At 39.8% G+C, this 15,854-nt stretch overlaps 1 protein-coding gene across 1 annotated transcript; it reads left to right on the top strand.

Annotated features, from left to right (window-relative positions):
• Positions 1–629: 629 nt before the first annotated feature.
• On the top strand, positions 630–11,923 carry LOC117300753 (lysosome-associated membrane glycoprotein 1-like). The gene is made up of 7 exons (XM_033784573.1): positions 630–795; positions 7,308–7,792; positions 7,977–8,144; positions 8,558–8,695; positions 10,048–10,150; positions 10,642–10,833; positions 11,647–11,923. Exons 1-7 carry the CDS (start codon positions 726–728, stop codon positions 11,811–11,813), a joined length of 1,323 nt encoding a protein of 440 aa, XP_033640464.1. The 5' UTR covers positions 630–725; the 3' UTR covers positions 11,814–11,923.
• The last annotated feature ends 3,931 nt before the right edge of the window (positions 11,924–15,854 follow it).

Genomic DNA, 15,854 nt, shown 5'->3' with positions numbered 1-15,854 from the left:
AACAGAAGGGTTTGAAACTTTAGCATTCTGAAAAGATCAAAAGATCATTCCCAACTTTGAATGTGCCTGACGAATCAAATTCATTTGAAGAATAATAAATCAAATAAAGCTACAGTTATACAAATAATTATGTTCCCCTTCATTGCAAATTTGATATATTACACACACTTCTATTTTTTCGAGCCTTACCAACATTACGAAAACCAAACTGATAGTTCAAAAACAAATCGGTGATTCATTATCAGAATAACATGCGCCATTTCAAAATTGCGCATCTAGCTTAAAATTTTGTATAATAAATTGCGCAATTTACACTCAATTATTACCCCCCCCCCCAGCCCCCACCCACCCACGGTCGCCGTAGTCAAGCGATACACTCATACACCGTCAGATAATTCATCGATTTGAGGAGGGGGAAAGATTCTTCTCTATTCACATGTACTGCATCTCTCAACAGAAGACAAAATACACAATCCCCCGTGTGCTCTGCGTCTGTAATTGATTGAAGTACCACGTGATCTGCTCCTCCATCGATCCAAACCAAAGCCCCCCCCCCTGCTCGCAACGTACGGCAGAATCGCTGTTTCTTCCCTCTCCTGTACCGCTGTATAGTAGCGGCGGGGACACTGTGTGCGTATACGGGGGAACATCTACTTAGCATAATCATCTCGCTGATGAGTCGATTCGTAAGGTGCTGACTCCTGCCTCTCGCAGATGAGATCAAGATGGCCGCTAACAGACGTAGGAAAACCATGGTGGTGATGAGAGGGCTTGTCTTGCTGATGCTGTGTGTTGGTAAGCTTGAAGAAAAAACACAATCATCATTTTGTTCCAGTGTATCTGATTAATGGGAAGCCATTTTGAAGATGGGTTAATGAGCGTTTGTGTTGAGGTAACGGATCGTTACGGAGTAATGACAGTGCATTATTGACTCCCGTTATGGCTCATTATTAGAAAAATAGCTAATAACATGAAAATTGTCTTGGCGTATATAAATTTATATAGCATTAGACCTCAACCGGAATCCGCACAAAAAGGGACTGTTCTACAAGCTGTATATGAAAGTGCTTTTATTATTTATCTCGATGTTCTTTCATGCCAGTTATTGTATCTAGATTTGCGGCAGAAATCCGCACATTATTTTGACCCTGTGAGCTCATGACATCTAACAGGATAACCATTGGCATTTCTAGTGAGATTGTTGTCCCATCACAATTTGGCCTTCTCTGTTGACGTCTATATTTTGATAGATACAATTATAATATTACAGAAGCATTTTATCAATCGCAAGTTCCCCATTTGATACAATGCGCTGATGAGAGGAACCAATGTAATTGAACATTTTTAATACCTATCGCTATTAATTTATTAAAACTCAACATAATTAAGTATTGCTTACTATAACTGGGTTGCCCGTTCAGCCCTCCCCCCTTTTGTTTCGTCTCCCATGGCAACTAACGTATGCAGAAGTACAGTACGACGATTAATATAAAGACTTGAATTTCATGTTCATGAAGTGTCGGCTACTGAAACAATACACTGTATATCTAGTTAATATTGTCTTCTTCTTCTTCTTCTTCGTCTTATATTGTTGCTGTCACACACAAAAATCTAAATTCGATTCCAATTGTCTTTATTTGCCGAGGTCAGCTTGGAAACTATGTGTCTTGTCTTGCACCTTAAAATCCTGCATACAATATTCACATACAATAAGAATAAAACATAAAAAAATTGTTTTAATAAAAGGACGAACTTAGTTAATTGTTTTGATAATTTTACTGGATGAGTGCCTCTGAATTTGGGCACAGCATTCGCGGTGAGGATGGATGGTCATTTTTTACTCAACCCCGGGTCATGTTGATTCGAAAAGAATCAACCCGACCCCAAAATGGGTAGTGCTTCCTGACCCTTCTCTGTGTTAGTTCTGACAAAGGATGTTTTATTTTAGTGGTTTTGGGTTTTGGGGGTTTGCTTTTTATGGTTTTTTTTTTTACGATCATATGTACAGTTTTTATTATAACCAATTGGCCCTATACCTCTTAATGTTAACATCACACCACACTAACCCGCCCCAGTCACACTGGACGCCATTTTGAACAAAACCAAGTCACAATTTCCTCAAATTTACAAATTGGCCAGACATCAGGGAGACTAATTTATGTCTCCACCACTCGTAAGCTTCAATACATTTTTACCCCCCCCCCCCTTAATGAAACATGTCAACTCCAGCACGCCCTGGCGCCGTCCAAACTAACAGCAAAAAAAAATGACGCGAATGTAATATCAACTAATTGCAATTTGCCTTTTCAGGATAAGGTGAATTCGCAGTCGTCACTTGAATATTTTTTTCTCTCATGGCGTCCTGAGGAGGCCCTCAACACACACAATGAGTACACCTGCTCTTAAAAAGCCCTCACTGCTCATTGAAATGTACTCGTTACATTGCTGAGACATTGCTGAGAAGAATTCAAGTGTGTTTTTGTCGCCCCGGGTTCACTACATAGACTCGGATGCTGATGTGGAGGTTCTGCAATTTTAATTGTATCGATCATTTTGTGTTCACTGTTCAAAATGAGAAGGTGCCGTTTTTCATCAACAATGACATCCGGGTTCCATATAACGGTCTTTCAAAATGGCCGTCGATTTGTTCACGGGTTCTACTACATGATAGGCCGTGTCCGAATTGGTGGCTACGGCTGCGGCTACGAACGTTGCCAGGGGTGTTGCTAAGGCCGTCCTATACTTCAATGCATGATGACGCGGCGATCCGGCCGTAGCCGTGACCGTAGCTGCCAATTCGGATCCGGCAATAGCCTTGCCAGTTAGTTAATAAGATTTGTTTTACCCAAACCATAAATCATTATAACCAACATCCTCTTATTCAAATTGTCTAAGTTCGACAACTCAATAATAGACGACAGTTTCTGATTGTGAACATTCCTTCAGCATCACAGAGAAAGACATATCATGTCCAGTTCTTCTCCGTGTGGCATTTGAAAAAGAAAACACACAAAATTCTAACGACATCGGAGATCAATTTTTGTTATCCCGGAAATCCACTGGATTAACCTGCGTGGGAGCCGCATACGTCGATAAACCATACGAGTATTTTTACCTCGGGTATTTTTGTTTGCCTTTTCTTCTTCCTTTTTTTTCACCGTTCTCCTTTTTTTAGAAGGTACAATCATTCAACAGTCAAGGTTTATAATTTGTGATAATAAGTTGAGCTCAAGCTCAGTTCTTGGTTATGTTTTCCTTCTTCTTTTTTTGATTAAAGACAAACACAAATAGCGCTGTCGGACACAATTTAATACTATAGAAATTATCTCCATGGTAAAACATAAATATTGTCTCAGAAATCTGATGACGTCGTAAGTTCTTCAATTATAATAACAACACAGTTTCGCAACGGTTGGTAAATTACACTGTTCTGTGCATAGCTATGAGTAGTTAATAGGTCAATATACTTTTTACATAATTATAAATGTAATCGCTCACATTGGTAGTGTTCGTTTTTTTATACTTTAAATGCAATGAAGGCCTCCATTGGGTACGAAACAACATTGGTGCACACTGCAATAAGCACGATTACATTTGCTTCCATGGTTCCCGTCAAAATAAATTACCTCCAAAGTGTCGGTGCGTGAAATCATGTTATAACGGTGCAGCGTTTTTGAGTAGGGAAAAGGTCTATGGCAGAGTGAAGCTCCTAGCACAGTAGCAGGCACGGGAGCATGGACTAAACCCGTCCTTTGTGGGCGAGAGACAGAGCCGAGTCAAACAAACGATTGAGGCTACCCCACACTTTATAAAATAGCAAACCTGTGAAATTTGCACCTCTGTTGTTGCTTTCTTCACATCCAGCACAAAGAACTGTAAATTCATTTTCTTTGATGGATGATTTTGGAAAAGGGTTAATTTATTCAGGAACTGAAACTGTTTGTTTACTGCGCCCTTTAATACGTACCTGAATGCTAACACAATTTGCCAACACAAAAAGCAGAACTACTTGTTAATAATGTACTGGTACTACTCTGTTAAATTAGGCACATCAACACTCCTGATTTTAACGTAATTCGATCAAAAAATAAGCCCAAACTTTGAAGAAAAAAACCAAAACACACAACATATCTGCCGTTGACGATGCGTGTTAAAATGGCCGCACTTATGACGTCATACGAGGGATAATGATTTGTACTTGGAGCAAAGCGGCTATAACGCAAAACGGAGAGTCACGAATGACGTCACACGAGTTATGACGTCACGAAGCATTTCGCGACTAAAACGCGTGGGAGTTGGGTGTTCAAATTGAGTTATTTCATTTTGTAATTACGTTTTAATTGAAACTGTTTAATCTGGTTTGTACAACTCAATTTCCTTATTGAAAACCTTGTGAAATGGTTTCGAAGACTAGTAAGATCACGAGTCGCCATTCTGTGAGGACTGCGCAACATCCGCCGGTTTTGGGCACGCCTCACTCACAAGTGTATCCCTGGGTGTTCAGATTCTCTCTATAAAAGCAGGTGTCACTGGGATCTACTCCCATGGTGGGATGCACCAACATGATGCAGATAGAGGGGTTGAGAGCACAAACAAAATAAAATCAGCCTTTATACCTGGCGATGTTCCTGGTTCTTTATCTAAAGGCGTATCCAGCACACACGATAAAACCCAATATAGGACACTTTGCCACCATCAATACGTTCACACTAGATGGTTTAAACACGAAATACCATGGAGCAAAAAACTTACTAATGGAAAGACATAATTCACCTTAAAGGACATAAACGACCCAAACACTTGCTGCCGCTTTTGTAACACTCAAGATTACAGGAAGCTTGAACCCCGGGGGTCTTTATCTCAAGACCCCCCTACCGACGAATGACGCCCTTCTTCCCGGGGACTGAGCGACGTCCGTGCTTCGTGTCTAGAGCCTCCTCTATAAATGTTCGCAGGCCACTTCTGATCCTCCAAAATGATACCATTGGCTCGTTTAGTATTCATCGTATTGATTCTAGCTTTGTTCGGGTTCGTGCATCTTATACCCCTGTGGGCCATCGTGTCTGAAGACGTGCCCTGCCTTTTGGCTATTATTAAGAAAGAGCGGGGAGTGTTTAAAGGTGTTGTATCACAATATACACTCACAAAAACAAACTAAAAATGTTTAGTGTGAATAGCAAGTGCCATATTGCAAGAGGCAAAGTACAACCTGTAATCCGGGCGTTTTTCAAGACTGTATATTGTCAACGCTCTTTTCTTCAGTACCGAGTACACAGTGCTAACACACATCGGTTGACAACAAATTAATGTGCTCTTTTCCCAGTTAGAGACGGTCTATGAAACCAAGGAGCTAATTCTAGTTGCTGATAATTTCTGAGGTGCCAACCTGATGCACGGTTTTATATAGGGTTAAAGGTGACTCTTGAAAATGCCAACAAAGTGCCGATGCCAAAAGAGTTATGTTTCTTTTATTAAGGTAACATAGTTCTCTGTGGGCGGGTCTCTGCACTCTCTGGGGGTCCAATTCACAAAGAGTAGGTAGGAGATATACAAAACGTGTTGCTAGTCATTAGTTTCCTAAGTCCTAATAGAAAAGACTAGTCTTTACTCTTTGTGAAATCCACCAATTCACATCTTTTTCTTTCATTTTGGGAAAAAAAAACGTGTCATGTGTTTTTGATCATTTTATAATCCTTAATCTATGATGTGGACCTAATGAAGTGTGCCTTTTGCAAACTCTATCAAACTCCCCGGTCAGAACTGGCCCGGATCCCGGAACCCTGTGTTGGACCTGGACCCACGTCTGGGTCGAGCTAACTCGGAAATAGTTAACCGGACCCCAAATCATGCATTGGAAATACTAAACAAAGCAGAACAAAATATACTACGATAACAAAACAAATTCCATATAGTAGATTAGATTAGATTTATTTATTGTCCACATTAAAAAACAGAGTAACTTTACATCCACTGGCTAACTCGGAAATAGTTAACCGGACCCCCAAATCATGCATTGGAAATACTAAACAAAGCAGAACAAAATATACTACGATAACAAAACAAATTCCATATAGTAGATTAGATTAGATTTATTTATTGTCCACATTAAAAAACAGAGTAACTTTACATCCACTGGCTAACTCGGAAATAGTTAACCGGACCCCCAAATCATGCATTGGAAATACTAAACAAAGCAGAACAAAATATACTACGATAACAAAACAAATTCCATATAGTAGATTAGATTAGATTTATTTATTGTCCACATTTAAAAAACAGAGAAACTTTACATCCACTGGCCAAATACAAGCATCCCGATAGCGGCAGTTTTCCCATAACATTGCCAATGTTGTATACATAATATCTGTAATTAATGACAGTGATGCATCATCTTGGGTTTGTGCAGCTGCGGACACAGAGTCTCTTTATAGTGCCGGCCGAATAGCTACGTTCTTTATGCTTTAAGTCAAATTCTAAGTTGATGACTCACTTCGTACATCACTAAAGGCCTACCTCAACTCACATACAGTAGTAGTAATTACTCATTGGCAATTGAAAGCTAAGTACTCAAGGACAGTAAAACATAGCCTGAACATCTGACGATACACTAAAGAGGCTCGTGAATTACGCCAGATACCAGTCTTGAGCGAATGTCCGGATCCTTACAAAATGAAACAATTGAGCTCGCATTATGGAGATTCACAGTTGAACTCTACTTTCTTATTGTTAGTGGTATTATTTTATAGGATTTGAGGCATTACAATGCATGGTGAGGTATCAATGTATATTTGGTTTGCGGTAACACCATGTGTGTATCTACTTGCCAGGTAGAGTTTGTTCTTAGAGAACTGTCTTGCTTAATTCTACTACCGCGGAGTAGATTTTTCGGGTGTTCGGGAGACTTCTCAGTTCTGAAAAGAACTGTCCTGCTTATTAACTATTTACCTTGGCATGTGGTATAGAAACAGGCTGGGACTACTACTTTAGCTTATAGGATCGTAATTTACTGTACTACCGCGGAGTCAGTTCTTGGGTCAGTTCTTGGTATTCGTTTACATATTATATGTATTTTTTGAATTGTGATTTTAATGGCTTTTATACTTCTATATATACTTTCCTGTTTTCTACTGAATGTTTTTGCATTTTTGCTGTTGTCTTTGTTTTTCGGTTTTCTAGTGATGTGTGATCAAGAGTCCCAGTAAAGTGTGCATGTTCGGCGTTTCCCTTTTTACATTAAGCTGTACTTTGATGTTTGAGCAATAAAGGTAATAAACTAAACTGGTTGTTTTTGGTATTTTTTTCCCAAGGTTTCTGTGTCTGCGAGGAAGAGGTCACAGATGTAGAAGACCCCCCGCAGCAGGAACAAGACGAAGGGAAGATTGAAGGCACTGCTGTACCCGACGACCAGAGGAGCGAGGCCGTCGAACCGCAACAACCCGACGACAAACAGACGAGCGATGCCGACGAGCAACAGCAACCCGACGACGACCAGACGAGCGATGCCGACGAGCATCAACAACCCGAAGACGACCAGACGAGCGATGCCGACGAGCAACAACAACCCGAAGACGACCAGACGAGCGATGCCGACGAGCAACAACAACCCGAAGACGACACGAGCGACGCCGAGCCTGCTTCGGAAGCTGACGGCCAGTGGGGAAACTTCGCAGTAACAGATGCACCGGAGGAGGAGACACCAGTGGATGAGGAAAGCCAGGCTGATGTTAAAGATCAAAGCGAGGCTCCAGAAGACGTCATCCCTTCAACTGAGACGCCCGAGGTTGAAACAGAGGTATGGGCCGAAGCTAACCATTCCAGTAATGGGAGATTTTAAAGACGTAAATACAAGAATATGGTTGTTCTTTTATTGACCTCTCAACATTAACCTTTGACATAACATTCTTGCATGGTAACTTGTCAGCAGAGGGCGCTATACATATGCTACAGTTAAAAACTGTTGTTCTTTTGTTTTGCAGTCAGCGACATCTGTCTCTTCGCAGAAGCCTAAGCCAGACTCCAGTGAGCAGCCAGACGAGAGGGGGGATTTCATGGTGCCTAGCGATGGCAGCTCTCCTATCTGCTTGAGGGCGTGCTTCACTGCCTCTTTTGTGATCGACTATGTTGGCCTTGATGAAGACAAAAAGGTGCTTGCTTTCACATTATCTATATATACGCTTCAGGTATATCAGAATTCTGATTACTGACACTACTGATTTTGAAGTTCATACTAGAACTAATCCTGAAGACAAAATGTTTTCTTCTAAATACTTTCCAAGTTGAGAAATACTTACAGACCCAAACAACAAATCGAGCCATAATCAGTGGCCACATAATGTGCTGACAACATGGGAGGAGTTTGAACACATGGGGGTGGGGGGGTGGGGGGGTCTAAAAATCGTACCCACCTAACTGAACTGACAACCTTACCACACTTTCGTACCCCACTTATTTGTTTCTTACCCTCACCCCTTCCCACATGATTGTATGCTCATTGGAGGTGCTCAATAGGTAAGGTCCATAACAACCATGATCGTAATGACATGAATATTTCCTACAGGTCGTTAACCGGTCCACGGAGATACCAGTTCCTAAGAAGGCAAACGTCGGTGGTCAATGCGGTCTTAGAGATGACCAGTCCTTCCTGACGCTACAGTGGGATGAAGGACGGTACACACTGAAGATAACTTTTCAAAAGGTATGCATACGGTTGAGTTATTATCGTCTGTTTGCTAATAATAATAATAATAATAAGACTTGTAATGCGCACATATCCACCCTGCTGGGTGTTCAAGGCGCAGTAAAACCAAACACAAAAACAAAAACAAAACACAACACAAAAGAAAAACAGACACAACAAAATTAGTCATTAAGAACCTGTGACATAAGATAAGTTTTGAGAAGAGACTTGAATTTTGCAGTACAAAGACAAGATCGAAGATTAAGTGGTAGAGAGTTCCAGATGCGTGGCGCGGCTGAAGAAAAAGACCTGTCACCCCATGAGTGTCGAGACTTGGGTTCAATGAGGAGAAGCATAGAACTTGATCGAAGATTCCTTGATGGAGTGTAAACTTGAAGCAGTTCAGAAATATAGTGGGGAGCCTTGCCATTAAGAGCTTTGTGGACAATGAGCATCAGCTTGAAGATGATTCGTTGAGAGATAGGGAGCCAGTGTAGTTGTTTCAGAATGGGGGTGATAGAACACGATTTTCTAGACAGTGTCACAATGCGGGCAGCAGTATTTTGGAGCCGTTGAAGTCTGGAAATCTGGTTGTTAGGAAGACTGTAGAGAAGAGCATTTCCGTTGTCAAGGCGAGAAGTAACAAATGCGTGAATGACCTTTTCAGTGGCACTTTTGTCCAAGTACTTGCGAATCTTACCTATATTCCTGATATTCCTGCTAGTCTGTTTGTCCGTCTGCCTTCTCTGGTGTTTGTTTGTTTGTTCTGTTCAAAATCACATAGTGGGACTTTCTCTCATTTCGAATAATTCAGTTCGTGTTGTCTGTTCATGTTTGTTTGTTTGTTTAGTTTGTTGGAGTGTTTGTTTGAAGGGTTCGATCAAGGGGGTGTTGGGATGTTTGCCTGTTTGTTTGTTGTGGTGTTTAGTTGTTTGTTTGTTTGTTTGTTTGTTTATTTGTTTATATGTTTGCAAGTTGTAGGAGTGTTTTGTTGAGGTGTTTGTGGGTTTTTGTGTTTTTTGGGGGGGAGTACCTGTCGGGTTGTTTGTTTGTTTGTTTATTTGTTTGTTTGTTTGTTTGTGGACGGGGACACAAAGATAACAAAGTAGCGGAACACAAGGAAACTTATCCAGGTAACTTGGAGGAATAAATCGTAGCACATGAGTTTAATTTTTTCAAACAATGTCTTACGATCCCTAAGAAAAAAAGATGTGAACATTCAAATGTGGATGGATCTTCTTCTTGGAGATTGCCTGTAACTGGTTGCCTGTAAATTGTCTCGTGTGACATGTCCCTCAGTTTCAACCCTTCTCAAAAAAGAACATTGTTTACAAAGCCATTTTTTTAATTTAAATATCTATTTGATATAGAAAAATGCAACAAAGAAGGGAAACCCAAACTTCTGGGAGGCCAGGATGATCAAGTTCACCTTTGACACCGGAGACACCCAGTACTTTGACTCAGCTATCAACGGTTAGTAGATACAGTTTATATTGTTGTAGACCGCTCATAATAGCCTTGTGATTTGATTAGTGGATTGCGCGTCAAGTGTCAATCACGTCAGGTATCACTGCCGCGACGCTCTCAAAGTTTATTGAACAGGTGCTCGTCTAATCGTTAAGAAAACAATAAATCGAGTCTAATTTTAAACACGAAATATGAGGTAGTGAAGTTAGTGACGGTCCACTAGAAGCTAAAGTAGTAGTCACGGCTGATTTGTAACCATCCGCCAGAGTATGAAGTTTAAAAGCAGAACTGAGAAGTCTCCCGAAATCCGAAAATCTACTCCTGGCAAGAAGATACACACATGGTATCACCGCAAACTAATATAAATAGTTTTCTACTAAGCAGGAATGAGCGGGATACCAGCCACATCTGGTACATGGGGCATAGTATTTTCGCAGGTAACCTTATTTTGCGAAGCCTAATTAGTTCAGTGTCTTGTCAACCTATTATCCCTGCAGCCGGATCGAGGGTAGTGCACTCTGACCCGTCCATGAGATTCTTCGTCACGCCCATAGGCAACTCACGAGTGTGCGATAGTGAGGATGACATCATCATGACGTCAGCAGGCAACACAACAGAGACGGTTACCATGGAAATAAGTGAACTACAAATGCAACCATTTGGCATGGTGAATGGTACATTTGGTGAAGGTAAATGATTAATTGATTTCTGATTATTGGGGAAAAAAACACTTTCATATGAAAGTGTTTTGAAAAAGTAAAGGATTAGCTAAAGCAGGCTGGTGTCATGTAGCCTGAACAACTGACGTCACAATTCGAGGCTCGCGACTTACGCCAGAGAGTGGCCTCAAGCCTAGGTCAATCCCCGTCCATATACCACATGCCAAACTAGTTCCCAGGGGTGATCGATCTCGCCGCACCATTTTTTCCCACAGCATGCCTTGCTCGAGAGTGACGAGAGGTATCGATACGGCGCGCTGCCCATGGTAACGAGGCTGACCACGTATCTTTGACAAAATACCAAACGTGTCCAGTGCCTTTAAAGACACTGGACACTATTGGTAATTGTCAAAGACCGGTCTTCTCACATGGTGTATCTCAACATAGGCATAATTTATAATAACAAACCTGTGAAATTTGAGCTCGATTGGTCGTGGGAGTTGCGAGATAACTATGAAAGAAAAAAACACCCTTGTCAAAATGGTCACACGAAGTTGTGTGCTTTTAAATGCTTGATTTTGAGACCTCAAATTCTAAACTTGCGGTCTCGAAATCAAATTCGTGGAAAATTACTTCTTTCTCGAAAACTACTTCACTTCAGAGGGAGCCGTTTCTCACAATGTTTTGTACTATCAACCTCTCCCCATTACTCGTTACCAAGTGAGGTTTTATGACAATAATTATTTTAAGTAATTACCAATAGTGTCCACTGCCTTTAAGACACAAATGTTGTTTTATATTCGAACATGTAGATACAATTTCCCTTTTTACATTTGTTGACAGAATCTGATTGCGGGAAAGATTTGATTGCAAACCCGAGCACCAATGTGGCCTCCATTGCTGTAGGAGCAACGCTAGCCTGCCTCATCTTAGTGGTCATTATTGTGTACGCAGTAGGCAGAAAGATGGGCGCCATCAACGACAGGTCTGGCTATAAATCAGTCGAGTAGTTCGATAACCTTTGGCCTTTGACCTTTGTCTTACCCCACACAAAGCCCGATTTTATTTATTTATTAACTTATTTATTCATTACTATTAATGTTGTGTATCGATTTATTAATACAACTACCTTTGGCCGATATTTCGCAAAGAGGAAGTCACTGTCTCATATACTACTAAAACAGGAGTTGTCATCTTAAGTTACAGTTCAGGGCCCAATTTCCTAGAGCTGCTTAGCACACAAATTTGCTTAGCATGAAGTTTCTGGCTCCATAAAACAGGATTACCGACCAATGTCCACGTGATTTTCTGGATAAGCAAACAACAGCTGAATACCAGTAACAAGCAATATGCATCAAATGGAAATCTAGTTGGTAATTTTGTTTTATCAAGGAAGAAATTTCATGCTAAGCAAATTTTTGTGCTTAGCAGCTCTACGAAATTAGACCCTGGTGTCATGACTTTATCTTGACACTTTTTGGTCGCCATTTTGGTTCAGCCTGACATTGCTTTTAGACACCCGTGGTATGCTGGTGTTATAGGAGGATGCTGCACGGGTATAATGATGCAGGGAAATAACCACGAGCTGCTCCCAAAATGCAAAACTTACTGGACACACATAAACGTGTATAGATCTTTTAATTTATTATTAAATTGTTTAATTTGCACGAAGTGTTATAATAACCTTGGAGTATTTGCGCCGTATAAAGAACTTGTTATATATATATTTGCATTTTCTGATAATATTTTCGTCTAAAGGTTAAATTTCATTTGCCATTCCTCAAGGAATTTCATGAACTAAAACAATATTTTTATCCGGTTCTAATTGATAGTTTTTATTTATTTTAAGAATTTAAAGATAAAATCTTCCAAGTCAGAACTGACCCTGAACCATTGCTTGGTCAGTTTGACCCGGAATCGGTATCAATGTGTCAAAATTGAGTCAAACTGTCGCAGGTTTTGAGTAATAGTTCCATCTTTTTGACCGGTTTGAAGACAGACTGCCTGACACAGCAGTTCGTCAGGGACCCGGTTCAATTCTAGACTCGACTCAAGTCTCAATCCTCAATCCCGTTGCCTAATTATCAGAAAACTCCCCAACCGCGGGGCAACATTAGGACCTCTCGCACGAGAACGGGGCTTGAATCAAGTCTAGGTCATTTCTGACCCAGAATTATTAAAAGTGGGTGTTGTTAGGTCCACCTTAAAGTAGCTGCGATGTGCGTTCTACAAAGAGTCTAGAACTTTAAACTCAGTTTTGGCCATCGCTCGATGCCAATACTGGACCAGGGTTTGCCCAGCCTGAACTTTTGTTAGCGTCTGACAACCACGCTTGTCATTTCAATAATCCGGCAGCTTTTTCACTGGTCTGAATTTCAAGAAATACGGATGCTTTTAAACGGTGGACTTGCCAACCGGACCAATTGAAGTGAATTCTGACTGGTCCTCAAGGTGTTTTAGCTGGCATTTGGCCAGCCGGACCACTGTTAAGGGAGAACGCTACGGCACATCATCTTCAAATATACTTATAGTACCTTCATTGACTATTTAATTTCACCTTGATGTTTCGTTTCATCAGTAATTATTCAAACTTAATGTGCAATAATACAACTGTAACGATAGTAAGAATATAATAAGTAAGATTTAATGTATTAATTGTCGTAGTCAAATATATTAAAGGCAGTGGACACTATTGGTAATTACTCAAAATAATTATTGGCGTAAAACCTTTCTTGGTGACCAGTAATGGGGAGAGGTTGATGGTATAAAACATTTTGAGAAACGGCTCCCTCTGAAGTGCCATAGTTTTCGTGAAAGAAGTAATTTTCCACGAATTTGATTTCGAGACCTCAGATTTAGAACTTGAGGTCTCGAAATCAAGCATCTAAACGCACACAACTTCGTGTGACAAGGGTTATTTTTCTTTCATTATTATCTCGCCACTTCGATGACCGATTGAGCTCAAATTTTCACAGGTTTGTTTATTTTTGTTTATGCATGTGTTGAGATACACCAACTGTGAAGGCTAGTCTGTGAAGGCTACCAATAGTGTCCACTGCTATTAATTAAGTAATTATTGTGTGTGTGATAAGATTATATGTCATTGCGTAGGCTATATTTTAGAGAATAATTGTATATTTACATAATCAGAACTGACACACAGTGAGATAAGAGAAGATAAGATATTTAGCTCAATTCACAATTAATTTATGCATTTAGTCTTTGATTAAAAACAATTTAGTTTAATAATGTGACGTCCGCAAACACAACAACTTACAAAAGGGTGTTTTTAGAAAACACATTTTAAAGCTTGAATCGTACCAGGAGAGTTTCTTTTGTTCTGTATTGTGTAAAAGCAAAACATGAAATAAATTAGCATGAAATGTTTGACAAGGTTGTGCCTGCTTTTGATTATTCATGAACCTTCAAATGTGTTAAGACCCTAATATGTATGCAATTCCATGAAGGGCAATCAGACCATACCATCGAAGTATACATATTTTAAATTGTGCATTTCCTAACAATTGTTATTTTATTTGTGACCAGCCAGACGTCTTACTCTTCGCTGATGCCAGGCCCTTGTACTCACTACAAATTGCGATCGCGACGCACCAGGCGAGGAGTTAATTTGCATAATTTATTCAACCCTCTTTAACTTGCTTTTGCGCTTGTTATTAATTTGCGTAATTTATTCAGCTTCTATATTCATGGGATAAAACATTCCTAGAATACCAAAATCGTACCTGGGGATAGCAAAGTGGTAGCTGCAGCGACACTCTCACATTTGGCACGATTGGGGCCACACCTTCTTTAGAAGTGTAAGATTTAATTTGTCGCCGGGCTGCGAAATTATTATTTGAGCCCTTAGGTAGAGTAACCCCGACTTTTGAGGCAAGGAGTGAGGTGAAGCAAGATCCCCGTAAGTACTTTAACTTTAATTTATTTATTAGCATCGGGTTTTACTTGCACAACCCATATATTTTTGTGACGAAATTTGATACTTGTATGCCTCTCATCGGCAAGATTCAAAAGTGGTTTACTACCAACATATATCTTGGTTCAAGTTTTGTTCATTGGATTTAGCTAAGATCTTGAAAGTGATAACAACTTGGTTTAAGATTTGTTCATTGAAGATTTAACTAAGGCCTTGGGAAGTTTTAAGGATATTATGTTGATGAGTTAATGCATGCATCTAGGGCCAAATTTCATAGAGCTGCTAAGCACAAACATTTGCTTAGCATGAAATTTCTTCCTTGATAAAATCATGATTACCAACAAAATTTCCATTTGATGCATATTGCCCGTTACTGGTACTCAGCTGTTGTTTGCTTATCCTGAAAATCACGTGGACATTTTGTGTGAAATCCTGTTTTTATGAAGGCCAGAATTTCATGCTAAGCAAATTTTTGTGTTTAGCAGCTCTATGAAATTGGGCCCAGGTGTTGCGAAGGGGGTCAAGAATCACGAGCGCAGAACTCAAATGTTGTCATTTTCTCTCAATTAAGTATTATTGTTATTTTTAACCCCTTTTGTGCACAATTTCAACCCTACTTTGCCTAACTAACCGCATGTCAGCTAGTTGAATGTTGTATTTAATGCAATCATTGATTATCCATTGAATGATAATTCTTAAATATGTACAGAAGAGTTTTGTTTCATTTGTAACGGTATTTATTTATGCCGTAAAGTTGCATTTTTAAGGAAACGTAAACCTAACGAACTCCTATATTTTCAATTTGAAACGGAGATGTATTATATTGATTTTGGGGGAGATAAGTTGTGTCGTTTCAATTTACTTAATTCTGGTTCTTTCTTTTAAATTTCAGAGAACCATATGGCTGTCGTTTTTGTTCTATATGAATGTTACTTGTATCAAGCCTGTAAATACAGGTACACCGAATAAACACTCAGTAACACTATTTAAAAACTATCTCGTTTGTCACTGCCTGTCACTGTAGAGTCGGTTACATATTATTTATTTATTTTAAATCTTTAGACAAACACAATATGATTACAAGTCGACACAGGGGCTGTCAAGGTTAAAACAAAAG

Source organism: Asterias rubens, chromosome 1 (assembly GCF_902459465.1).
Source record: "Asterias rubens chromosome 1, eAstRub1.3, whole genome shotgun sequence".
Lineage (NCBI taxonomy): Eukaryota > Metazoa > Echinodermata > Asteroidea > Forcipulatida > Asteriidae > Asterias > Asterias rubens.
Note: the sequence above shows the minus strand (reverse complement) of the source record. Positions and strands in the feature narration are given on the sequence as shown.